At 31.2% G+C, this 27,204-nt stretch overlaps 1 protein-coding gene across 1 annotated transcript; it reads right to left on the bottom strand.

Annotated features, from left to right (window-relative positions):
- Window positions 1-176: 176 nt before the first annotated feature.
- On the bottom strand, window positions 177-10,881 carry LOC114421581. Its single transcript, XM_028387585.1, has 10 exons — window positions 10,554-10,881; window positions 8,806-10,381; window positions 7,135-8,529; window positions 6,548-6,927; window positions 3,623-5,382; window positions 2,538-2,979; window positions 1,883-2,042; window positions 1,122-1,231; window positions 737-828; window positions 177-662 (listed from the first exon to the last, which is right to left on the bottom strand). Exons 1-10 carry the CDS (start codon window positions 10,691-10,693, stop codon window positions 589-591), a joined length of 6,129 nt encoding a protein of 2,042 aa, XP_028243386.1. The 5' UTR covers window positions 10,694-10,881; the 3' UTR covers window positions 177-588.
- Window positions 10,882-27,204: the final 16,323 nt, after the last annotated feature.

Genomic DNA, 27,204 nt, shown 5'->3' with positions numbered 1-27,204 from the left:
ATGATGTAAATAGACCAAAGAGACTAAAACCGTAATAAAAAAAATAGTTAAGAACTTTGAGTAGTCAAAGTTTTGTTATCCAAAATTTAACAGTCCAAAGACTAAAAATTTAGTTAAGCCAAAAAGATAATGTTACTCCAAATTGAAATAAAAACTTAAACAGGTACTCAACGAAAGAACAAACACTAGAGCCTTTGCATTTATCTCTCCTCATTGAATAAGTAGGTATATGATAGTTTTTGCTTTCATCTGAATATTGCTAATGTTGTACTGTACTACAAACCGAATGCAAATGGTATTTACTGTTCCTGAAAAATGAATACATCTCACTACCATTAAGGTACCCATGACAAAGATACAAGTTCTTAAATATGAAGTAGGCATCTAAAAAAGAAGTTCCACTAAGAATGGAAGCTGCCGAAGATCTGATTTCATAACATATAGAATTTGCATAAACAAAGTTTTCCACGGGAGCAGTAATTGCTTTCTATGAATATTAGTCGACATTCTCATTATCAATCTCTGTTGCAGGTTCTACAGGGAAATAAAATGATTGCACAAAAAATTACCACCAACAGAATTTCAAGATCAAACTTTTCCTTTAAATTCGGTAAGTTTGCGATCACCCACAAGACTTAACAGGATATTTCTGCAAGGTCCTTCTACAAAAAGGAAACTTAAGTTAGATTCTTCCTTTAATTACTTTTGTAAAATCTATAGAGTCAAGATTACTTACCCCCAAATACAGTATGAAGATATTGAATATCATCACGTGAGCAAGCATCTATTAAAGCATCGACACCCGGTCTTAGAGATTCATCCACTTCTCTGCAAATAATGATGCAATAATTAATATAATTATTTGTTAATGGTTATGATCACTGGCAACACTTTTCTGAAGAAGTCTGCTCATCCTACCAAATTTTATCTCTATTGATATTTTCTAATTATTATTCGGTTCAAAATATGAGCAAGAGAGGCTTTATATAGATGAATTGACCAAAGCTTAATGAAAGTCAGAAACAGAAAAGGGGACTCTGCAGTGTGATGGAAATGTAATCTTACAACTGGTAAACTTTGACAGAAAAAGAAATGAGTAAACAATGAGAGTTGTATATAACCTTCTTCTGATGCCACTTCTCTTGGGATCACCATATCCTGAATAAACCCATATGTAATTGGATAAAAACAGAGAACATTGACGACCAAAGATATGTTTTTGCTTGTTTATCTGCATCATGATTATAAAAACAAACTGGATAAGCAAAAGGAAATTAAAAAGGATAAGCTTTCAAAAGTAAGAAATAAAGATAAAGATATGATTTGTTAAATTAAGGCCGTATTTTTTTTCTTCAACCAAAAAAAGTTTAATTTCTTGAATTTTATCACAAGCAATCAATCTACTCACTACATCTTCTACAAAAGGCAGCAAAATGTCCTTAACAATTACATGATCAAATTCAAACTTTTTAAAATTAAAATAGACTAAAGTATACAAAATTCATGTTAAGATCCCAATTGCAAATGGGACTTAGTCCGACTTGGGAAGTATGGGACTCTTCTGGTATGTGGTTTATAAGGCTTCGGGCTCTGCAACTACAGTGGCTAACTTTTGTGTAGTTCTCCCAAGAATTTTATCATATATATGGACAAAAATCAAATTTGACCCCCTGAAATCTTGCTACCTCTGTCCTTCGTCAATATTAATATCAACAGAAAGCAGGATGTAAAAGCAATTTATGCATAAAAAAATGACTTTCAAAAGGCAGGGCAAGCGTAATTTAGAGGAAGAAAATTACTAATATGCTGTACAGGAAATGCTAATTATGTCTTCATGTTTAGAGTTGGAAGGTATAGACAGACTTATATGGATGTCACAAACCTCTTCATAAATTCTTCGAAGAGAAGAAGCACATGCAACTCCCTCTTCTGAAGAAAAGAAAACTTTATTCATCATTGATTCATCATCTAAAACTTTCTCCAAGCAATTAAGAAGAACAGCAACAGAAGCTTCAAGATGAGCAACACACTGTTTGCACTCACTGGGAAGATTGTAAAACAAGCAGAATGCACAAAATGTGGTGAGAGATCAGGCATAGGAACATCTAATTGTCAGGATCATAATAAAAAGGTATTAAATTGCACATAGAAGCTATCAAAATACATTAAATATATGTTTAAATGCCTTTATAGTCCCTGCAACTTAGTGTTTTTTTTTGTTTTTCGTCCTTGCAAATTATATTTGTTTGGTTTTTCATCCTTTAAGTGGTTTAGATAGTGCTTTTTTCACTTATTCAAAGTTCTATCTAAATCAGTTTAAGGAAGAAAAACAAAATAAACATAATTTGCAAGGAATAAAATAAAAAAAAAAATATTTTGCAAGGATGAAAAGCAAAAAAACGCTAAATTGCAAGGACTAAAAAGATATTTAAGCCTTAAATATATATTCCATAGCAAATTTGTCATCTCTAGCCATTTAATAATATGGGAAGTTGTACTTTGTTCAGTGACTTGAAAGATAAAAAAACAAAGCATACCTTGGACGATGCATAATAGTGGTATACAATAGTTCACAACACACTTCAAATAGGTTAACTAAGAACTGGTGATCTACGTGACAGAAATCCACTCTCTTTACTTGATCACAAATATGCTCATCTGAAATCATCAATGTTTCTGATGGACCAGAAGCTTTAGTAACTCTAAGCTGATAGAAGTTCTGAAAGAGTGCTGCAGGGATATGTAACAAGTGACCCACATGCCACACATCCATCGGGAATAGAGTATGTTTTCTTGAAACTGTAACCAGTACTTCAACACCCAAGAGAATGGCTGACCCAGGATCAGGGGTACTGGCAACTTTTCCAGATGCCAAGTTATCATAAAAAATAGGCAGACTCTGTAAATGTACAATAATGTTGAAAACAGAAGCTACAAAACTCTGACAGTGTCTTTTAATCATCTTCAAGCCTTTCCGACCTTAAAAAGGAGAAGAAAGTCGTCATTGAATAATTATAATACGTATGCATTGTCCTATTCAACATTTTGCATTGATTTGATCAAACATGTAATATGTTGATAGAATAGTAGCGAACAATCAAATGTAATCAGTCTCAATTTGATAATCCAAGTACTTGTCAATTTAGGTTTGCTTAAGGATTATCACATAGGAAATGTGGCCAGCATAATATGGAGTAACAGACAATGTTATGATTCCCAAAAAATAATGTCAAGATAACGTTACATATCAGTGAGTATTTATGACAAAATTACAAGTCAAGTTAATTTATGAAGGGCCTGAGTCTCTCAGCTTTGTTTTTGAAAGCAACATAAGGACAAAGCATGTTACCCATTATCCCACAAATGAATGTCATAAGCAAAAGTGTGTAGAGTTTTTTTCTGAATAAAAACTAATAAAACTGTAACAACTTTTTTAGTTAATATTTATTGCAATTTCCAAAATACTGGAAGTGAATCAGAATATAATAATGATGTACTGACTTTAAGTACGACTAAAAGGATACAAAAGAAAAGATGTAATTTGCAGATTTTAAATACTGATGAAATGAAATGTTAGTTCAAAATTGCCATGATATGTGCTCTCAGCAGATGTTCTTATTACCTGAAACAAATTCAAGAATCATGACAAAGCATTCAATGCCAGCTGTTACAAATGATGAAATTCCCCCCCCATCTTTACTTGTTGTTATATCATAAATCACAGTACATCCTTCATGAATACCAACTAGAGATCTCTCAATGGCCTGTATAGTAGACAAAAGATGCAATTCAGATGGCCTCTCTATATATGCTTTGAATGAATTGCGCAGCCCAATTTTAAATTCATCCAAGGAAAAGCAGTGCAATTCAGTAAAAGAATAAGCTTCAACTGATCCTTTATGAAGTGACTTGGTACTTGACTGTCTTTCATGAAAGGTTAGTGTTGCCCTTTTTCCTTGCAACGAAATGGTCTTGCCTATTGCCCTCATGTGAATCTGTATCAATTTTGTGTAAACTTTTCTAGAGGAGGTAGGATCAGTGAAAGGAAAATAACCCGCTAATTCTCTCAAATAGTTGCAAGCACCATCTAACAAAAGCAAAGCAGAATATTGTGGGACCACAACCATCTCTGTAAATTCTAATAACAGGACTTGTGAAATTTCAATGAAAGTAGGTACAAAACTAGAAGGTAAGAAACCATCATCTTTCAGCAAATTTAACCTCAAAAGAGATGAGAAAACAATTAACAATTGTCTCAGCAAAAAAGCTATTTCAGGGTGATCACCTTTTACCAAGCTTTGCAACAAAGGCTTATTCAAACCCTGTAGCTCAGTGGATTCCACCCTGGCCAAAACCCTGGCAACAGAGTTTTCACCATTTGGATTCAACATTCTCCCATGATTACTGACACTTTTGGAGACATTATCAACAGCTGATGAAGTAAAGCAACTAGCTGCAGCTGTAGATTCATTTTGTGTACCAACTAAGGCATTAGCCTTAGAAACTAAACTTTTAGATGACAAATAATTGGTACTTGACAAGGATAACTTCACGGCTGGATCTTCAAAATGTTGTGTATTGTGTGAACTTTTGGAAAGTTGATTACTCTCGATAAGCAATTTGTTTACAAAAACATTGGTAAGTTCCACAAGAGAAGATATACAACTGTCCAGTTCAGAGGCATGCTCACTTTTCCACATCAACACTTTTTCTTTTTCATCACTATCTTTAGCATCTGTTTGGCCCGTGGAAGATGTGAGTAGGCCCCACAAAAGTCTACTAAAGCAACAAGCTGAAGAGGACAATCTATTAATGCTTTCATAAGTAAGACCAAATCCCACATTGACATTGCAAGGGGTATTGTGAACAGAAACAAGCAAGCTCTGTATCTGCTCTCTCAAATTCTCAGCCATAAAGGTTAAACATTTCAATGCCTCAAGCTTGGGGGAGTCCTGAGAACATGGAAGCAAATGATTCTCCTCATGGCTAATCTTATGATTAGAGATCTCTTCACAAGGCATCTCAGCTTCTTTACTAATGGAAAAAGCGTGAACAATTTGATATTTTCCTATGCCGAACAAGACATTTGATGTGTAATGCATTAAGGAAAACATCATAGATTTACAGAGAATAATATTTTTGGTTGAGTGTGCCTCTTTAATCCCAACAACTACAGATAATGACTTTGAAAGCCACAATACAGGTAGCGAACTTCCAGAAATAATCGAGTTTGGCGAGAATGGGATAGTGTTTGCCTTATCATAAAATCCAATTAATATATGCCATAATGTCTTCCGACAAGAGACAAATAATCTTAAATACTCAAAATAATAATCCCAGTGCATTGTACTCTGAGAATACAGCAAGGCACCAACAAGAAGCCTGCAAAGTTTAAGTAGGCGAAAACTTGAGAATGAATCATTTTGTTTCACAAATTATGCTTCAAACAAATCTTTGCAGTAAACAACTAAAGAATGTGTCCAAGACATTTTATCATGGGTTCACAACTATTTGAATTTCTTTTTCTTCAGCAAGGATCAAGGAATGTGTAACCAAAAAAAAGGTCAAGGAATGTATCAAACAAATTTGAAAATTTCAATGCAAAGAGAGATGATTTTATACTTTCGTCCAATTACTTTCTTGCTTTTGAATATATAAGCAAATAGTGACTAATAAAAAAAAATATAAACAAATAGTCTTGCATAAATATAAATAGGAAAAGAATATTAGTTAGTTAGTTAGTCAGTTGTTAGATGGATAGAGTAAGCTGCCTATAAATAAAGTAGGGTTGAATTTTAGACAAACTAAGTCTAAATGTTAATCAATAAGTGCAGTGCACAATTTCCCAGGACTCTGTTTCTCTTCTCTCTCTATCCTCTCTGTTATTCTTCTCTCTTCCCCTCTTTTTTTTCTCGTTCTGTTCCTTTCTCTTTCCTACCTAAATTCTATATCATATAGCTGCACTGGTTTAATGTCCTCTAGGCTCTTATTGCCAAAGTAAAATTATTTGGAAACAGTAACAAGTCTAGTTTTGAAGTGCTATTAGAATATAAGCAACAGATCAAAGTGAAAAGACTCTCAAGACCGCATGTATGCCAATTATTAAGGCATAGGGTTGTGTTTGGAATTGGGACAGAAGGGAAGGTAATATTTGTTTGGAATAGCTAGAGTAGTTAGTAAGTTAGCTAGTTATAAAGGGTTATTTAGAAAAATAAATAGAAGGATGTGAGGGGCAAAACACATTCTGAATTGTTAGCAATGGGGAATAGAACAAGTACTAAGTTATAAGAGGGGAAACCATTTCGAGGATAGATTTTTTTCCTGGTATTGTTCATTTTCAATCAAGAAATAAAATCTTCCATTTCTTTTCTTGCATTTTTACACTTTTGAGCTCTTTGACACTCTGTTTCCCTTTAGTTTGTGTCTTTTATGAATACCCTAGGTCAGCATTAGTTGAAATGTTTATCTTCTCTATAATATAAGTTCTTTTTTATCTGCAAACAGACAAAAAACCATAAAGTAGTATCCAACAGAGAGATGAGTGTACCGTTCAAGGTTGAAAATACAAGTCAGAAGATGTGAAAATGATCTCGCATTTTTATCTTGCATCCGACATAAGAGATCAAGCAAATGGTGGCAATCTCTAAAAATTTTGTCAGTGACAGGGAAAGTCTTGTCTTTTCTGCTGATATCTGCAGGAAGTTTGTCACATGAATGAGTGGTTGAACTTTCCACTGCAGAAGAATCGACCAGAATTTCTTTATTTTTATCAACAAGCATTGCTGAGTTGTCAAGGGAACTTAAAAACTCTGGCCAATTAGGCAATGACTGAAGATTGACATCAGTACATGGAATGTTACTAAATAATGGGAGCACAGATTTCTCTAAAGCATGGCAAAACATCGAGGCCAGACTCCTGTAAACAAACTGAAACAACAGTATGAAATGAATTAACCTTTTCTTGCTCAAAATATCACACCCGAGCATTAAATAAAAAACAAATTAAAGATTTCTACAGAAAACTGAAATAAGCTAAAAAAAACACTGGCAAAGATTAATATGCAACTCTATTATTATGTGTGTTTGTGTGTGAGGGGTAAAAATGAATTGTGTATAACCAAGGGAGGGTCTTACTTTTTGTTCGTAAAAAAGGGAATCATTCAGAAGTTCTGATGATATTTGTGACAAAGTGACCATCTTGAGCAGCTTACACTTGTCAATTTCTTGCACACCTGGCTCTTGAAAACTACTTGTTACACTGTGAAGGTAAGCATGGAGTAAATGTGAGAAGAATGTTTTCAATTGCTTCTTTGAAGCATGGTTGCTCCAAATATTAACATTTTTGCAAAGCTTTGACCAAATGAGTGTTGGCAATGATTTTTTGTTAGCAGCATACACTCCTAGATCCCAATCCCATTGGTTGCATCTTTCTTTTATGTGGTCTTGGATGCTTTGAGTGACCACAGAAACTACATCTTCACAAGTTACATAATCAGAAACAAAGATTGGGGATTGATACACACACGATAAATACTCCAAAATAAAATTAGTAAGGCCAGCCGCCTCTTCTTTCAGTGTCTTGATTTGAGATCTATAAGACTTCTTTTGCAAATAATGTTTCTTTTTTAAATACTTGAACAATTTAATCTGCTTATTCAAGTAAACAAGCCTTCGAAGAGCCATAGACTGAAATATATAGATCAAAGGGGAAGAATCATCTGAGCCAAGTTTAAGATATATGTCAGAAATAAATTGCATAACAACAAGGAGGGAAGAAGAGGGTTGAACAATCCAAGAAAAATAACCAAAGTCTATCTCATCAATCCTCTCCATCAACTCAGAGGCAGAATATGTTGTGTAATCCTCCACCTCTGCAGACATCTTTGGCATATCAGGAGGCCTAAGGCTTGCTTGCCTATATAAGCTTTGACAGGACACAAACAACTGAAAGAAGAACACAAGGACCCATTGACTGGACCTACCAAATTTCTTTAAAACTTTTCCCTTTCTAACCACCTGATCAACAGTTTCTCCTATGACAGAAGAAAAGAACTTGCAGATTGTATCTGGTTGTTGCCCAACTAGAATACTCAAGTAGGGACGCACTAATGCCATAAGTTCATTTACAGCAACCCCAAGAAGATTGCGGTTGCTGTTGGTGATAATAACCGAACCAAGAACTAAACAATACAGTCTAGACAGCCCTCTACCCAGCAGTTCCCCTTGCAGATTAAAAATTTGCAATTTCTTGCCATCAACCAATGGACAGAAATCTTTCATCCACCTGAGAGATTCTGAAATATCTTCTGTTATTTGTCTAATACAACCACATACTTGCCCTTCGGGAATAGATTCAACAGCTTTATAAATGGCATTGATGAACTTCTCTGAAGATAACAGCCTTTCAACTGCTTCAGAATGAAATTCATTCGACAGAAATACCAAGAACCTGGAAGAACCCTCAGTATTACCCTCGTGAGATATAACAAGCCTTATTGCTTTGCACAATGCTAAAATAGCAATTTCCACCTACATCATTTCAAACATGTAAATACAACATAAGCTGAATCAAAACCAAGAATATAACAATTTTAAAAATATTTCCCCTCACCCAAAATATCATTCCCCTCTCCTTTGCCAAACAATCATACCTAGAATTACACCAAGTGACTAGGACATGAAGTAATAAAACCACCAACAAGGCAGAACCCATGCAAAACCTCTAAAACATAACACTTACTGCAGTCTGGGATATGGGATAAAAATACAGTATAAATAAACAGTAATCAGAATTTTGATACGAACCTGGCGAAGTTGACTGTAGAGATAAATTGTTTGGCATCCCAGGGCAGGTATAGTGGAAGGTAATGGGCATTGGTCAGGAACATTCACCAAATTGCAATTGATGGCAGAGCATGACAACATGAGAAGCCACAGATTTACCAAGTCTTCTCCAATAACCTCATATTCAATTTGCAAAAGATATCCCATAGCAACTAGAATCTCGTTAGCAGGCAAAGTACTAGATATCTCCGTCCTGTTGGTTGTATCATAGTTGGAGAAGTGAAGTACACTAGTGAAACTAGTCATCAGTGTATTAAATATTTTCTTCAAGAAATTAAGACAAGCTCCTCCAGATGTGTCCTCGGTTCTCACATAAACTTTGTCTTGCATAAAACTAGCAAGTAATTTACCAATAGACTTGAGTAAAGCATGAAAATCCAACAACAGGGGATTAGCATCTACTTCAACTTGAATATAGGCATTAATCTTCAGCAAAAGGGGTTCCATAATCAGTACAAAAAAATTGAAAAGTGAGTTTTGAAGGTCTGCAGAAATATTATTTGAGCTACAGTGTTTTCCTGGCACTGGTTGCCTTGAACCATCTATATTCTCCACTGTCTGGTGCCCTTCATCCAGTTTGAATTTTCTTGCTGAATTAACATACAAGTGAAATAACAAGCCTAAGCTACCCATTGCCATATCATTCTTCTTAGCTATAATTTTGTTCAGTACATCAAATAAATGTCTAGTATAACTCTTAATAGTTGCCTTTGAGTCATTTGACTTATCATCACATGAAGCATCATCGTTTTCTGAAACATGCAAGCTTAAAAACTCAGGAATATGCATGTGATGAAACAGTCCATGAGAAAGAACTTCTTCCACCGCCTCCATTAATCTCGACGCCCAAATGGGATTACTTTCATTAACCTGAAGATGCAACTCTCCTGATAAATGCAACAGTGGCTCAAGAAGTTTATCCACAAAGTTATGAAATCCTTTCTTAGCTAGATGGACCCTCAACTTAGAGAATGGCTGAAGCACCGACCACAGAAAGCGTAGTGCATAAGCACCCACGTCGCTGCCATCAAGTTTATTGCTATACATTTTAAGCACAAGTTCAAGCAACACCCTGGCTGTTTCAACCCACAAGTCCAAGTTTTTATTTGACAACCCACCATGAGACGAGAAAACCAATGAAACACAGTCAAGAGTGGTATCACACAGTTTATACCTTTCATCAGATATAAAAAGTTCTCCTGAACTGATAGAGGAATCCTCTAGCAGTGACAGAACATTTCTGGCAACGAACTGAACCGTTTGTAGGAGGTTCCGGGGAATACTCAAAGAGACGTGGAACTTCAAAGACTCCTGCAAACAGAACTTGAATATCTCCCAACAACGAAGATCCATATATGCATCAATTCCCTCAAACTGCGGCGGTGTCTGTCCATCGCCCCAGTTTTTCTTCCCATTTGGAGGGAATAGCAATGTCAATATCCAATCATTAAGATAACACAGTAGTCTTGGCAGTTCTATGGTTTTACGATCCTCACCATTATAGGACTGCACAAAATTGAAGGCCTGATTGACCTTGCTGCATTTTCACACATGGCAGAAGAATAAAATTTATCTCAGTATCCATTTGAATAGCTTACAAGGAGAGATCAAAACACTGTTCAAAGATTACTAGATTTTAACCAAATTGTAACTGCTTTTTCACACACATTGTTCAAAGCAATTCATTTGATTAGAAAACAGAAAATAACCTGGAGAGATCATGGTGTTTGTCTTGGATGCAGAGTATAAGATTAAGGTTGTTCCAGGGACTGTGACGTTCCAAACGGTGCCGTTTAGGAGTTTCTCGAGGTTGGGCGTCGAATATGTCTTTTCGCTTACGATTTTGCATCTTTGCTTTAGCTGGGAGAGTTTTGTTCTGTGTAAGAAGGGTTCTTGAGATGTTAATAAACCCTAAACCCTATTCTATAAATTATTGAACATAGGACCGTGCAGCGGCGGCAACGCTACTCCCACGTTAATCGTGGTGGCACGCGTTCAGGGAAGCCGTGGATTAAATTTTATATATTATGAACGGCTCACATATATTAACAGAACCTCTCCTCTCCTGTTTAAAGTAAAATGGAGAGGACCCAAATCCCTAATTCTAATATCTAAATATCTATATCTTCTGATTCTAAATTTAACGGATAAATTTTCTATAAAAAAAAAAAGTATTTACAATCTACTCAATGTTCATAATGTATTTTTTATTGTATTTCTAGAAAGAAATTATTTCAAACTAGGAATGGGTCCGTGTTGTTACACAAATTTAAAAAAAATCAGGCTGAGAATTTTTTATAAGAAAAAAGTGAAAAACAAATTATTATATGTGACAAAATGTTGGACAGTTTTTATAAATATATAGATAGTATACCTGAGTAATTATGCATATAAATATTTAGAAAATAATTATGAATATAAAAAAAAAATATATATATATATAAGAAGAATATGCTCTAAAAAAATATAAGAAGATTTTGTGAATGAAATGTTCGGTATATTTTATTTATGGATTTTTGTAGTTTTTACCGTTAACTAAAATCCAGAAAGATTGCATGCATGAAAGAGGATCAACATTATAATTCTTTGCTTTCGGCTGATAGTTTTTTATACCAACTTTGTAAGGTATTTCATCGATTTGCACAATTTTGATCTGTGATTATGAGTTACTATGAGTTACCTTTCTTAATTTTAAGAAGCTAGGTTGGTTCCTATTATATATGGAAACAAAAATTTCATTGAAAATAAATATTATTCACACGTGTCAAAATCTAGTTCATATGAATAATCGAACGGTTCAAATTATCCAAATGACATGTTTCACGTTAACCTAAAGAAATCTAAATCCATTCCAATGAAATCTTATTCTTATTTGGAGTAATGATTTTGCTAACTCATAACCTATCAAGAATTCATATATACATCTATTAAATATCACTCTTAATTATTTAAAAACCGATTAATTTAATAGATTTTCTTTTCTTCTGTTTCTTCTTACCGCTACTCCTAGTCATTCTATAAATCAATTAGTGGGAACTGAAAAAAGTAATTTATTTATTTAACTTGGCAGCGGGGTGCATGTAAATTAAATATGAGATTTTCAACAAAAATGTATCAATTTTCATTTTTTAAATGCTTGAAAATACTTCTAGAAACAAGAATGTTAAAAGTTGGTGGCTAAAATTTGGAGAGGAAAAAAAGTTGACCAAACATATTGAATTAATTAACCACTAGGTACAAGATTTGAATTTGACCATGTCATTTACTTTTTGTTCTTACCAAAGATACTAGAGCATTTTACCAAGATTAATCTATTAATTAAGGAAGAATAAAAGGAGAAGTTTAAATCTTTTCTGCTAATAAAAATTAATAATAATGATAATTAATATTTATCAATAAGAAAAACTCATGACAAAATAAAAAACAGTTTTAAGTTTATTCGATAGAAAAATATGAACCTGTACAACAAAATTCAAGGTGCAAGAATTCCCAATCCATGAGCCTCTTTACACTCCCAAGTCCCAAACTATTATTGTTCATCAAACCCATTGAAAGGATATAATAATTACCTAAACAAGAGGGACAATACATGAACAAAAAGATACTAGCTTGCAGCTTTACATGACTCAAAAAAAAAAAAAAAAACCCCACCAAGGTCCAAGGTTGCATGTTGTTTCATTGCCCTGCCTCAAGCTTTGCCTTCACTGATTCAAAATTGAAAGGGATCTATGAACTTCCTTAAGAAAATGCCTTCCCTTAACATTGGTAACAGAAGCAGCAGATGAAGCTGAAGAAGCTGCAACTGCCACTGTTGATTTGGTTTTAGGAGGTAACATGACAGAATCATTGGTACTAATCTCCCTCTCATCTTCAGTAATAGTGTCCAACATCTTCGATGTTCTGTGCCTCATCACAGTAACATACTGTGGTGGTGCTACTTCCATGAAGAACCTAGCAATGCGAGAATTTGCCATTTTTGTGAAAGTGTTTTTTGGGAACAAACAGAAAGCTAAATAGATAGAAAAGTACTAGGATTTCTTTCAAGTTGTGCTGAAATTGGTTTGATTGTTGATGATGGGAATGAACTACAAATGGGTTCAATTTATAAGAAGGGGACTAACTGACTAAGCCTAAGAGTTAGAACTTAACTAGGCTAAAATTGAGTCAAGGGTCTTAATCCATGAAGGTTAAATCAAATTTTTATTGGCTAGTGCCGCCTCTAGCTTTTGATATTAATTGCAATGCAACCTACTTTCAGACCCTTTCCTTGCAATAACCTTCTTGTAGGACCAACTTTGGTATGTGTCAACACGTGGGTGGAAAAATTTGATATCCATAGAGATATGGTTTCTGTTGGGAACAGTGCTTCCAAATATACACTTTTTGGGGCTTAGTGAAGGGGTGTGTTAGTCTGCCACGTTGCTTGTGACCGGGACATGACTTGGACTTTGGTGGTCATGGGTTTAATTGGATAAATTTTAATCATACATTTGTTTGTTTTATGGTGGTTGGTTTTGCCTTCCATGTTTCAGTGACACTGATTATTGGTTATTGAGTTGCATTGATATTGGAGAAGTTTTTGGTTGAACGTAGAAAATGGATGCCAAGTGTAGCATCATGGTTATTTGGCGGTGAGATTTCAGACAACATTAATGGGAGGCAGGGACAGGAGCAGGAACAATGTTCTTAAAATGTTGTATCAGTCTAAGATATTGATTCAGTGTTCTGCTTTGATTTTTAGGGAGCAACTTTAGTAGTATAGTAAGAGAAGATTATACTAGTAAGTGTTTACAAGAGTTATTACGTTTTAATTAACATTATCGATTATTGATAATTTGTCAGTTTTCAGTATTAGTTTTTACTATTTTACGTTATTAATTAAGATAATATGTTAATTCTAATTAAAAAAAATATTATTAAAAATACTTATAATATTATATTTAATCCAAGTAATTGTGAAATTATAACTTATTTAAGAGTTTGGAGTACTTTTAATAGAAAAGTTTTCTCTTACTTTATTTTTTTAATAAGGATTTGGTATGGCTTAATGTAAACTAAGTCATATGTTCCTCTCAAAATAATCTCTCCTATTTTGTATCTCGTTTCTAATCCACCAATTAATTAGAGACTTGTTCTCCAACACATATTATACTAACTTATATGTAAATTTTCTTTTTATTCAATTTAAGAGTTACTTTTAAAAATGTTAGACATACATGATTTTTTTTTATACTAAAAATAGGGTAAGGCTAAAAATATTTCTAAAAGAATAAAAACTTTATATAAAACATGAACATTTGTATTTTATTTTTTTTGCGTGTTTGAATAAATGACCATTTGTATTTTTTTTTTTTTGCGTGTTTGAATAAATGACCATTTGTATTAAACCTAGTAGCCGTGCATTGAGAATATGATCAGAGGCAAAAGAAAATATCTCGCAAGCTGTTCAGATTGTGGCTTTAATTAGCACAAGTTTTACGTTGTGTATGCATAGTCCACGACTTCAAGGGACTAACGTCAAATTATAAAATGGCGAGTGAAGATAATATGGTGGTTCAACTTGTGGACACATTTTCTTCATTATACTTTAACAAATACACACGTTCATCAAAGATTGGCTCAACCATTTTTATTTCGTCTCTATATTTGTTATCCTATATCTATCACCGAAAAATTGAGCATTCCAAACAGGTAATGAATCTTAATAAAGTGTTTATGGATCAAAGTAAGTGTCACTAAAAGAAGAGATAAGGGAAGACATCACCAACTTGTGAATTGCACCTTGTTCTGTTCTTTTTGGTTATATACTAATGCTGCGTAATTCTGACATATATATCATTATATAACATATTTTGCTTTGGGCATTTGCTTATATATCCGTTGATAGTTATTGTATCCGTTCTTAATTAATTAAATTAATTGGTATGTTTTGTTTATGATTTGATAGTTGTACGTTCATAAATCATAATGATTAATGTTCAATGAAACAAACTGAATGAAGCAACAATTAAGGGTAGAGAACTACTATAAACTGGGTAGTCCTGACCAATTTAAAATAAAATCTAATGTAGTTTTTGATTGAAAGAAGTTGAAGTTGTTGCAGTATTTGTATATATTAATGAATGAAGACAAATATTCTGCAACTTCGAAGGGTTTTAGTTAAATTAAAAATGTAATGAAAAAGTCTGATATGATTAATGTTTGACAATAACTGCAGAGATGATGTTATGCATGATTTTTTTCTTCTTACCAACCATATACCACGGTATATTACTGGTATGAAGTATTAAGAGTAAGAAGTTGTGATTAATTTTTCACCGGAATCGTAAGCACAGGTGAATAATCTTTAATTATAGGATTCAAATATTAAACATTATCATTTAATTATAGGATTATAAATTTATAATTATAGGATTATGATTGAATCAAGATGAAAAACTGTTTATATTATGATACATAATTTTTTTTTATCTAGCTTTATCAATAGTCTTAAATTGATCATATTTATGTATCATATTTTTAGTGAAAATAATTAATGAGATATATAAAATTAATGATAATTATAGAAAAATTAAATAAAATGAATATTTATAATCATTAAATTTTATTATTATATAATTAAAAATTTATATAAAATAGGATTGTTTCGGTTTGGATTATTAAAAAAAAACTCAAACCAAACTAATATAATGAAATTTGATTAGTTCGGATTTGATTATTTTTATGCAAACCTAAAACCATGAAAAAGAAACAGAAAGCAAATCTTTGGGAAAAAAATTCAAGACTTTGCTTTTATTTTGGCTTCTCCTTCTCTTATACAAATATTTGATAACAAAAAATATATTTAACTATTTAAGACTTTTTTTTTTAATTTTGGGTTTCTCCTTCTTTTTCTATCTCAAATTTTCAGATTTCTACAATGCACTATTTAAAAATAACTATATGGCAAAAAAGAAAACTTTTAAATTTAAAGATTATATTACAAAGTACCTTTAACTTATTTTTTTTAATGTCAACTTAAAAAAAGTTTTTCAACCAAAAAAATCAAGTTAAATACTACTTAAATCCTCAAATAATTAACGAGGGTTTCAAAAATTATACTCCAATAATTTAATTGTTACGCGAAATATCAATTATATGAGTCAACTTTCATTCATTTTAGATTTTAATTTATAAAGAATTTTAAGTTTTAACCTCTTTTTTTGTGAACATGTTAAGTTTAACTAAAGTATTATCAAGTTTTTTTTTCTCTCTCTCTCAAATTCTATTTATTTCAAAATAAATATTAGCTTATTAATTAATTCAATTTTTTAGCCAAACTTCAAACATTTCATTTTTTAATCACACGCCTCATTTGTAATGTCTTAAGATAGACATATTATTCATATTTATTTTATTTATTTTGGGTAGGGGATGCTGAACAGTTCCTCGTGGAAGAACCCAATATGGCAATATGCCACATGCATGCAAGATGAAGATGTTAAGGATTACGCAACATCTAAATCACTTCCATCACCATCATAACTAGCTTCCATGGCTTCCTTTCCATTTTTATTCCAATGGCGTGTCTTCCAGGGCAGTTACAATCACTGAATCACCATCATATAATACATTGTGGTAATTAAACTTTTTAATCTAATAATATATCAATAATAATCCTTCACACAAAACAATTCATTTTTATATTATTGTTTATTCACTAATTTATATTGAACCACATTAAATGTATATTTTGCATGCAGGATATATAATTTTATTGTGTCATATATATCATTCCTACTCAAAATTATACATGCATATACCACGTATTCGAACAAACTCGTAAGCACTTTTATAGAATTAACCTAATATTATAAGAATTTTAATTGCATTTTTTTTCTTTCTTCCACTAGCTTCTCTCATATCACATGGAGACGAATACTCAGAAAAGGATCGACGTTAACGTACGTGGTGGACCATAACTCTTGGTTAATTTGGAACGGAAGTGGCACTATATTGTAAGAAATATAAGTACGTACTTATTCTGGATAAGGATGCAGAATACCCCAACATGCTTATTCTGGTAAAAAAAAAAAAAGCTCTTTCATTTGATAAAATTTATAATCCTTACGTATGCTTATCCATATGCATGTAATTAACAGCTCAAAACTAGCAAACTATTAATATTTACTTCGGACGGGAAATTAAAAGCTGCAGCCAGAACTTGTTATTAGAATTATTAATTAATGAACTTTTGACTTGAATATGACCTGTTTGTCTAAAAATATCTTAGCATTTTGAATTCTTGACCTGTTACTCATATATTATTTTTTACTTTCTAAGCAAATAATGTAGCTAGGGCTTTCTCTAACTCCTTGAGTTTAACTAAAAATGATGTATATATGTAAATGTGATTTATCTTCAAATTTTTTCGTGAACTTGTAGTTTCAATTTTGGGTCTTAGAAGCCATAAGTCATGTTTTCACATGATGTTTTCCCAAGGAGTTAGGTTATTTCGTATGAATCATTTTTAGTGCAAATTATCATATCGGATTAGGCCGGAAGGGTTTACAAAGGAGAAAATTAAATGCCTAATAAGAGTAACTAGAAGCACGCTATTTGATTTAGGGTAAAAATATGTATATGTTTATTTATTTATAATTCATGAAGAGTAGGCAACTCATTCCTATCCAATTTCGTAAAGAAAAATTTGACGAGCATTTCGCTTTCTCAAATATTGAGTGCATGAGTCGCGCGTCTTCGAAGTTCAAAGAAATTTTATATTTTTCTTTAAAGTGAGCAATGCCGAAAGAAGCTTTTTCTCCACAGGCTTTTTCATAAATGTAAATTGTTCGTATTCAATTCAGCGGTGAAGGAGATGCTATATGTAGTCAAAGTCCAACAAAATCATTCCCACACACCATCATTCTACAGTACCAAATCCACACGTATACACTTTAAAGAGGTTTTATTTAATTAATTAAAACCACCAATAATGTCAGCTGCTTCCAGGAAAGAGCATATAACAGGCATAAACTTGCTTGCTATATAGTACCTGACCCTTCAACCATGACTCCCATAAACATCACATATGCCGTATCAAGCAGGGTATATACAATAAGAGAGAAAAAAGACTACATCACAAGTTGAAGAAAAAATTGTATTATTGTAAGCAATAGTTGCAATCAGTGTAGAGAAATGGAGTGATCCCCACTAAATTTGAAATGTTTGATTAATAAGTAAAAGGGAACAAGCAACCCTAAGAATAATGCCAAACATTACATTTAATTCATGAAGCAAGTTCGGCTGTGCAGCGGCTTTATCTTGTGTCATGTCTCCAACCCTGATCCAATACAACAACTATGCATTGGAAGGACAAAAGGCCTTAGTTTTCTTGCACATCATCAACTAGTAATCATGCATGTATTCCAGTTCTAAGTGTAGCTAGGAGGACATCACTGCAGAAAGAAATATGCATGCTAATTATGCTATGCCACTTTAATTTGTATCCTTAGTCTTTATTAATTTGATATTGTGGAAAAAACTCAAGTTTATGTTGATTAGACATAAGGCCAAAATAATATATATAAATATATAAATTATAGATCAGACAAGTTTTACCTTAATTATCAATTCGCTTTTGGAATTAAGTTGAATTTATATATCTATATTGATAAAAAAAAATGTTAGGTTTGAATCTAATTAAATTCTAATATGATATACATATATTATGCATTTGGAAACTTATCATGTTATTCTTGCATTGATGAATTCCAATAGTATTGGATATGAAAAGATGTATTAGAAAATATTATTCAAGTCTTAATTAGAAATGATGTAAAAAATAATTTGTATGAATGAGGAAAATCTCTCTCTCTCTCTCTCTCTCTCTCTCTCTCTCTCTCTCTATATATATATATATATATATATATATATATATATATATATACTTTTAGAATTGATTCAAATTTTAATAGTTGGTAACACAATTAAATCATCTTCTTGTCTTTAAAATCATACAAATATCTGTTATTAATTTTATAAAATTTTCACTTTAATTAAAATCTATGATTTTATAAAATATTATAAAACATTATTAAGAAAATTGTCATATGCTAATATTGAGACAACATTGTATTACCTTCATTAATATAGCATTTGTCCAAAGAAAAAATATTTTTTAACATAGATTAATTTATATAGATGGTGTATCAAGTGAAAACAGATCATTTTAAGAATATGAGGATTTTAAGTTTGGACCTACAACCATACGGGTTATCAAGATTAAAAATAAATCTTTAAATAATTTTTTTTTGTTATCTCTATGAATAAAAAAATCCTTACATATTTACAGATCTTGGTTTTAGCCTTTCCTTTTACTACACTTTTTATTCATGGCATTAAGAATTAAAACGAACGAATTGAATGGCATTTTATAAAGTTAGGAATTAAAATAAAAGTTTTGTAAAGTAAAAAATTAAAACAATTAACGCTTATAATCACAAGAATAAAGTGAAGGTTTTTTTAACTCATATTGTATTATATATAGGATGGTTGGTCAACTTTATATATAGCTAGTTAATTAAATACCGAGTGAAATTGTGTGCGAAAGAAGATTAACTAGACTTTATTCTATAAATGAAATTTATAGGTGTTCTCGATCGTTATTTGTTTTGAAAGATACAAGAATCTCTTTAGCTCATTCTGTAACAATGCCAGCAAAGTGTGAGAGAAACAATTTCATTTTATTATTCAAAAGTTAATTACACAATAAGTCAATGACGTTTTTTGAACATCATTCTTACGTCATTTTTTAAGAAAAAGACACATTCTACACCTTCTCTCATTCTATTTTTTATTTCCAATAAAAATGTTGTACGTACCAATATTAATCATGCAAATAATGTTAATTGATTGAGATATGATGAGAATTATCTGTCCAAATTAACCTTTGTTTATATGTAGGTTGGTTATATTCCTCTTTCTTGAAATTTAGTTAAATCATAATACTTTTATATTTATTTTTGAAAAAAATATTATCTTCTAATTGTGTGTTTAAAACCTTGTAAGTTCTTTTTTTATGCACGGAGTTTAAAATTGTCAAATACTACTACTATTAACCATAGAGAGGAAAATGATTTTAAAAATACTCGTTTATACTAACTTACAATAATTATAAAATTCATTTATTTTAAATTAAGTTAAAATACTCAGTAACATTCAATTCACGCTCGGTCTAGATTCTTTTTGCCGTCAAGATTTGGTTTTGTTCTGTCTATCATTGACGACGGCGTTCGCTGTCACACCCGCCACCACATTCACCACCACCGTAGCCATTGCCGCCACCCGTCTTTAACACCTTCCTTGATTGCTCCACGACGTGGGTCATAAACCCAATCCTCTCCTTGGCAGTTGAGTTCTGTGATGCGGGTCACACATATCACTTATTCATTCATACATTATTATTGTTAGGCTCAAACCAACCCACAAACAAAATAATTTTACTAACATACCTTTTGTTTTCTAAACTCACCCCTGTTTCAGCTTGTTTTTATTGTCCAACCTTAGAAGTAAGGTTGGTTTTCCAATGGTGGATATTGATAGCAACAACAATCCACCACAAACCACAACAAACACCAAACCAGCCTACACCCATACCAAACTAACATACCTAAATGATTATGTGTGAAGGGATCCAACACTAGTGCCTAATTCCGTTATCATTGTTGCTTGTTAGGGGACAACTTCAAATCACAATCCAATTTTGTTACAACAGAATTGACATCATTATAGTATTAAACATTGTAAACAATATAAAAAGAAATGCAATGAATGAAATAAACAAGGAATAATTATGAATTACCTTTTATTATAATTAGCATAACATAGTGCAATCCTCTGTTCCTATCAGGTACCTATTCTTAATAAAATGTTTCTTTTTTGCTGATAAAAAAACTATAATATTTTTAAGGAATGAAAACATATAATATTCTAAAATAAAAAATATAACTTAAACCTAATTTTCCATTATATACTCCTATTAGCTAGACAACTGTTAATATGTCTGAAAATCCTATATATAGCCATGTTAAAGAGGTGTACGCTGTTCTTGTATTAGTTATGGTTGCTCTATTTACTAATAAGAATTAAAGAAGATATATCTCTTTCTCTCACTGCTCGTGTCAGATACACAATTATAGTCTTAATTTCCTTTTTTAATTATATGAATTAAGGTACGTTATAATAATAATAATATAATCTATATCAGTAACTACATATACAAACTCTTTTATTTAATTAATTAAATTAAATGATCTAATCATATTATTAATTAATTTATTTATTTTGCAAAAGACTGATATTTAATGATAAATATATATCTATCAAACTTACAAAATTTATATTACACAGATATGAACATGCAACTCCTCATCATCCATGGATGGAAATGAAAGTGAGGGGTAAGCATTACTCGCCCCCTACTCCAATTCTCCAATTTATGAACTTACTAAGGCATCATAGCCAACTCTCTTATCCCGAACAAGTCATTATATTATATACTACCATATCTTATATATCATCACACCCCGACGTGCAACGTACGTATTCGAAATTTAATCTAAATTAAGGTAGGATTTGCACCCCAAAAGTATGTAGGGTCATCCCCTTGAAATAATAATAGTTAAGAATCAACATCGGTCGCAAAGTTAAAAGTGGAAAAACAGAAAAAGGATGGGAGGTATACTATCACATCCACTTTTGGGGAGAATAAAACACAAAAGCTTATGACACGCATTAACATCATCATATTAATTAACAAAATTATCTTCATAAAACTTTGGTTTATAATTGAATCCCAGATTATTAGCGTTACATATGATGGGTCTAATCACCATGAAACTAATATATGAATAAAAATAGACAAATTATTATTTATTTTAAATATTTTATTAACATTTCACATTTTTCTTTTTTTCTCATATGTAAATCTTATCATACCTATCACTTCTTCTCTCTTTAAATCAGAAGTGTGACAACTAACATAGCTGATAATCATATGTGTCCATCAAACACTGAAATTTCACGGGTGTTGTTAGGTGCACCCATTATTATTATTGGTGCACCCAACACTTAAAGAAAAAAGATTGAAATACCCTTAATTGATAAGTCTTTTAGATTGATCCGTAAAAGGCTTATGGATCAAGTTGATCCATAAGTCTTTTATAGATCAACTTGATCCGTAGAAGTCTTACAAATCAACTTGATTCGTAAGTCTTTTACGGATCAAGTTGATCCGTATGCGCTTAATATTAACTTGATCCGTAGAAGTTTTACGAATCAACTTGATCCGTAAACCTTTTATAAATTAAGTTGATCCGTATGCACTTAATATCAACATATTGATCAAGTTGATCCGTATCAACCTTACGGATCAACTTGATCCATATAATATATGAACCATCCTCACGCACACACATGACAAATGGGAAGAAAGTCCAGAAACAATTTTGGCATTTTAAAAAAATGCTTGATACACCTAGCAACACCCATACTCCACCGCTAACACCATTTTCTGCCGTTGCTCCGAATTCTTTGGTCCCATTTTCGAAGATACAAATCAAAATAACATTGAAAACCATCTACGAAGAAGAAGACGAAGAAGAAGAGGAGGAGGATGAAATGGAGAAAAGTTCTGAGACGCATGCGTCCTCTTCACCACCAATATTCTTCCCAATTATTCAAGCTGTAGCGACATGTTCGTTTGAAATCACAGCGTTTTTTCATTTTTTGGTGTCGTTCGGTCATAACTACCAGCATGCATAGACCGTAGTAGTATAAAGTTTTTTTGTTTTTTGTTTTTTTATCGATATATTCATTTTTTATTAACAGAAAAAATTAAATTCATGATTTTTTTTTCTCTTTTTCGTCTTTTCTAACCACTCACTCAACCTTAATTATTTATCCGTAGTAGTATCTAATGTAATCCATCATGATCGAGCATGAATATTTTTGAAATTTCATGGTTTATGTAGAACTTTAAGTGTGACTTCCAAGGTAATCAAGTGTGCAAGGTAATTTGTCTTCTTTTTTACATTTGGTTTTGGTAGCTAGGTTGCATTCAAAGTTCAAAAAATAAAAAAATGGAAATAGTACTCCTTTAATGTTTTAATTAAATTTCGAGGAAACACTAAATATAAGAAAAATAATTAGTTTAAAATAATGATATCTAAAAAATATTATTTTAAAATTTAAAACAGTGATGGATCATTAACATTTTTTATGGAAAAGAAAATAAATGGTCAAAATAAAATTTTTAAAAACATAAAAGATTAAAATAAAATTTTTTAAATTTAATATGTCTTAAAGTAAAAAAATACTAAATTAAAATGAATCAAAAGTAACATTTAGCCAGAGAAAACAAACACCAAAAAAAAAATTATTCCTTTAAATAAATTTACTTAAGTTTAACTTACCTCGGATTAATTAAAAAAAAGGCGATATATAAGAGTAAAAAATAAAAACGCGTAGATTTTTTTCTTCTTCTTTTTTATATCACATCTAGACATCTATGACCAATAATTAAACCTGGATTGCAAGTCACAACTGTAAAATCTACAAAATTGTAGACCACTAATAATCTCCAATTCTAGAGCGCGGTTGTGTGCACGTCATTTTGCTATTTTTAATACAGCTTCTAGAATGGAAAAAACGCTTCGCTGTGAAATCTACTATTGTGAAGCAAATTAAGACTTTTTCAGGCATTAATGAGTTGTCACGAATTAATTTCCACCAATAATTCTAACACCTTGGCCATCTCCACCTCCTTCGTTAGTTAATTTTGACTCCCTAGGCCTCAACGTATATATGGTTGCACACCCCAATTCTCCCAAACCGAACCCCCAACCTATTCTCATCATCTTCTAAAAGGTTGAGTTTCTTTGATCAAAAAGAAAAGGTCAAGGAAATCAAAGGGTTAATTTGGTTATAACAATTATTATTATTTCTCATCAAATTAAAGTGTTGATTTGAAGAAGGATATGGTGAAGGAAGTGAGAGGCATCCAAAAGTACTGTGGAGAGGTTGCACCGGCTCTCCTCATAACTCCTCATAAAAAATATTCCCTTCGTTTTCCAAGGTTGGAGCCAATCATTGAAGAAGGGTCTGATAATATTCAAGGCCTCCAGATTATGCCTAAGAGGATGCTGTTTCTTGTTCCTGCATTGATTTCTTTTGGTACATACTACTTCTTGTTGTACAGCAACGTTAATAATTAATAATTAGTGCCGGAAAAAAGAAGAAGAAAAAAAGTTGATGAAAGCATGTTAATTAATTAATTAATTTTAGTGATTTGCACACCGGGAGGGGATGTGTAAATAATATTTATTTTATATTATTATTATTATTATTATTATTATTATTATTATAGACTGATTGATTTTCAAGATCAACTTTCTGCTAGGCATCATGCACCAAATATTAATAACAAGTGGTTTTTTAATTTGTATTTTTTGTTTTGGATTTATTAATTCATTGTCAATCCCCCTGGCCTCCCCCATAAAAAAAAGAGAGAGAAATGCAAGGAGAACAAATTAACCTTGACAATATTAATGCAAACTTTATTTACAAATTAATCCTCTCTCTCTCACAGATCGACTATATGTTTATCATCGTAATATTTTCTGGAGATGAATTAAACTTTATGTGGATCCAGATACACTCAATTGAATTGATAGGAATCGTTATTACGCATCAAGTTTACTAAGTCAAGCCTTGAGAAGTTTCCAAACTAAAGTTGCAAAGATAAGTTTGTTTCTATCGCTTCATTGATCATGCACGCATTAGCAAAGTACTTTCTACCTTTGAAAAAGTAATTAAGTATAGTTTAAAAAAAATAATGCAACTGCATAGATTAAACGAAAAAATTAAATATTAAGATCTTAATATATATTTGAGTTATTTTATATATAACTTAATTGGTCATTAAGATGTAACAGAAGTGACAAGTAACATGAATCATCTAAGCCCGCATATGTTAAGGATTCAATATATGACTATTTGAATAGAATAACACATGTGAGTACATCTCTGTATATTCGGTGTGAGTGTTTACAATAATTGTTTGTTTGATACTAGGTGTCATGAAATTGTTAGTATTTTTCATTGGTTGTGTTGTGTGAATTTTTTTATATATAAGATTTTTTGTTCTTCTCGGTAGAGATTGTTGAGCTAGGTTATGTGGTTCGCTTTTGATGATTATGATCTGTTAATATGGGGGACAGAAGTGCTTGGTGTGCACATAAAGAAACCGAAAGTGAGAGGAGAAGAAGAGATGGATTATGAAAAGATATTGTAGTGGCAACGGTACTAATTAAATAATTAACTAGTTAACTATTGTGTTACGTGCTTGGTTTGGAAAGGTTGCCTAGGGGGCTGGTATATGGATGTTAAATAATTATGTGTTTGGAGGGGGTTTGAAATTGTATGGAGATTGGTTTAATTAGGACACAGTTTTTACATGTAAGTGGGCTAAAAATTCATTAATTGTTACGTTTGAGTTTAATTTGTTTTATGCATGGTGCCTGGGAATGATTTGTCTCTTATTGCATTGTTTTATTTTAGTTTGTGATTGATTTTTTTTTTCTTTCCGAAGTTATTTCTGGTAGTTAAAATTATCAAAAAATTATTTAGTACATGTTTCCATCAAGTAATTTTTATTAATTTTTAATAGCAGGAAAAAGCTGACATAAAATGACTGCCACATCACAATATAATAGAAATATTTAATGGAAGAGACTAAAACATTAAACAATTTTTTTTAAGAGATTCAGACCTATCAAATATTAATTGAGAGATTAAAAATAAAAAGCAACATACTTTATCCTTAAAATAAGTATGTTTTGAATTTTTAGCATTTTAACATAACTTATTTGTCAATTTTCTCATTAAGTATTGACAAAAATTATCATGAAGTGACATACATCCAACTTATCTTATCCTCAAATTATCCTATTACTCACACATTCACTGCTTTCTCGATGGTTCATCAGTTTTCACCACCAATGTTCCCTAATATCTAATATACCCTTATCTTAGTTAACCTATTAATACTATTCTCCTGATACTTCATTATCGTCTTCATCATTAATTTTTCACTTAATCCTAAATGAGTAAATGTTAGCAGCCTACATCAAACACTGCGCATTTGCAGAAATGTCACCATTGTCAACAGACACTTAAGCTTCAGAGAGTGCTAATCTAAAACTTTAGTTTCTACCAATATCGCGCGTTTAAGTATTTTAAATTTGCATGTTTTCATAATGAACTAAACTAATTAAAATGTTTGAGTTAATACTTTATTATAAAAATCCACTTATCATTATTTAATTTTGAAAATTTATCATCTCTATATTTATAATTAAAATATAGGTTTATCTAAAAGCAAAAATAGAGTAAATGAGATCATACTTAAGTCTAATATGATCTATTTTATATTTTTATAGTCTAATTCCAAATACATCGTGAATATATTTTTAGGCTTGAGTCTCACCTTATAAAAGTCTCTCTAACCTATTAATCCATTTAAAGGTCAGTTTCATATTAAGAAATATAAAAAATATTATTTTTTAAACAAAATTAAAAATTTTCATTAGAAATAATAAGACAATTTTAAACCACAATATATTAACAACATTTTTCTACAAATATTACATATGAGATATTACCAAAGTTTTTTACATCTTACAAAAAAAAAAGTTTATATTCTTGTTATCCATCTACTTTATACGAATTAACCTATTTCAAACATAAATTAAAATTTTTTGAATAAAATAATTATAATATTATATATCATCATAATAATAATTTTATTATAAAATATTATTGTTAAATGAACCATCCCATTAAATTTAATATATATTTTTTAAAGCATGTAGTCCAACCTCTTTAACTAAATATGTTTTTTAAAAGTTTGAATTTGATTTTTGTATTAAATAAGTCGAATCAGACCAAACTTTAAACGGATTGAATCACAAGTTTCCAACATATTATTTGATTGTATTTAATTTCATTCCTAGATTTATGGTCTATATTGGTTTTATTTATAATTTACTTAATATTTTATCCTTATTTGTTGACATAGTGTATATGTCTAATTTGTAATTACATACTTTATTTTTATATTCAATATATGAATTAGAAAATTTCAAGATGTTTATATAAAATTTAAAGAGAAATATATAACGAAATCGAGTATTTATAGCATGCTTGGTATCACATCATACAACTCAAAACACACGTCCAATTCTCATCATCTCATGTTAACATAAAAGCTATTTTGGATAGCTTTCAGTTTTCACGTTTTCTATCCATTTTTTTCTTCTT

Source organism: Glycine soja, chromosome 8 (assembly GCF_004193775.1).
Source record: "Glycine soja cultivar W05 chromosome 8, ASM419377v2, whole genome shotgun sequence".
NCBI classification, from domain to species: domain Eukaryota; kingdom Viridiplantae; phylum Streptophyta; class Magnoliopsida; order Fabales; family Fabaceae; genus Glycine; species Glycine soja.
The sequence above is the reverse complement of the archived record's forward strand: the minus strand, read 5'-3'. Positions and strand labels throughout refer to the sequence as shown.

Bases quoted from the DNA above. Each gene is read 5' to 3' on its own strand.
- LOC114421581 (XM_028387585.1), bottom strand. From the start codon at position 10,693: ATGCAAAATCGTAAGCGAAAAGACATATTCGACGCCCAACCTCGAGAA. The intron at 6,928-7,134 runs GTAAGACCCTCC...CTGTTGTTTCAG, and splicing joins CCCTTTTTTACGAACAAAAA to TTTGTTTACAGGAGTCTGGC. The intron at 829-1,121 runs GTTATATACAAC...CATTATTTGCAG, and splicing joins AGAAGTGGCATCAGAAGAAG to AGAAGTGGATGAATCTCTAA.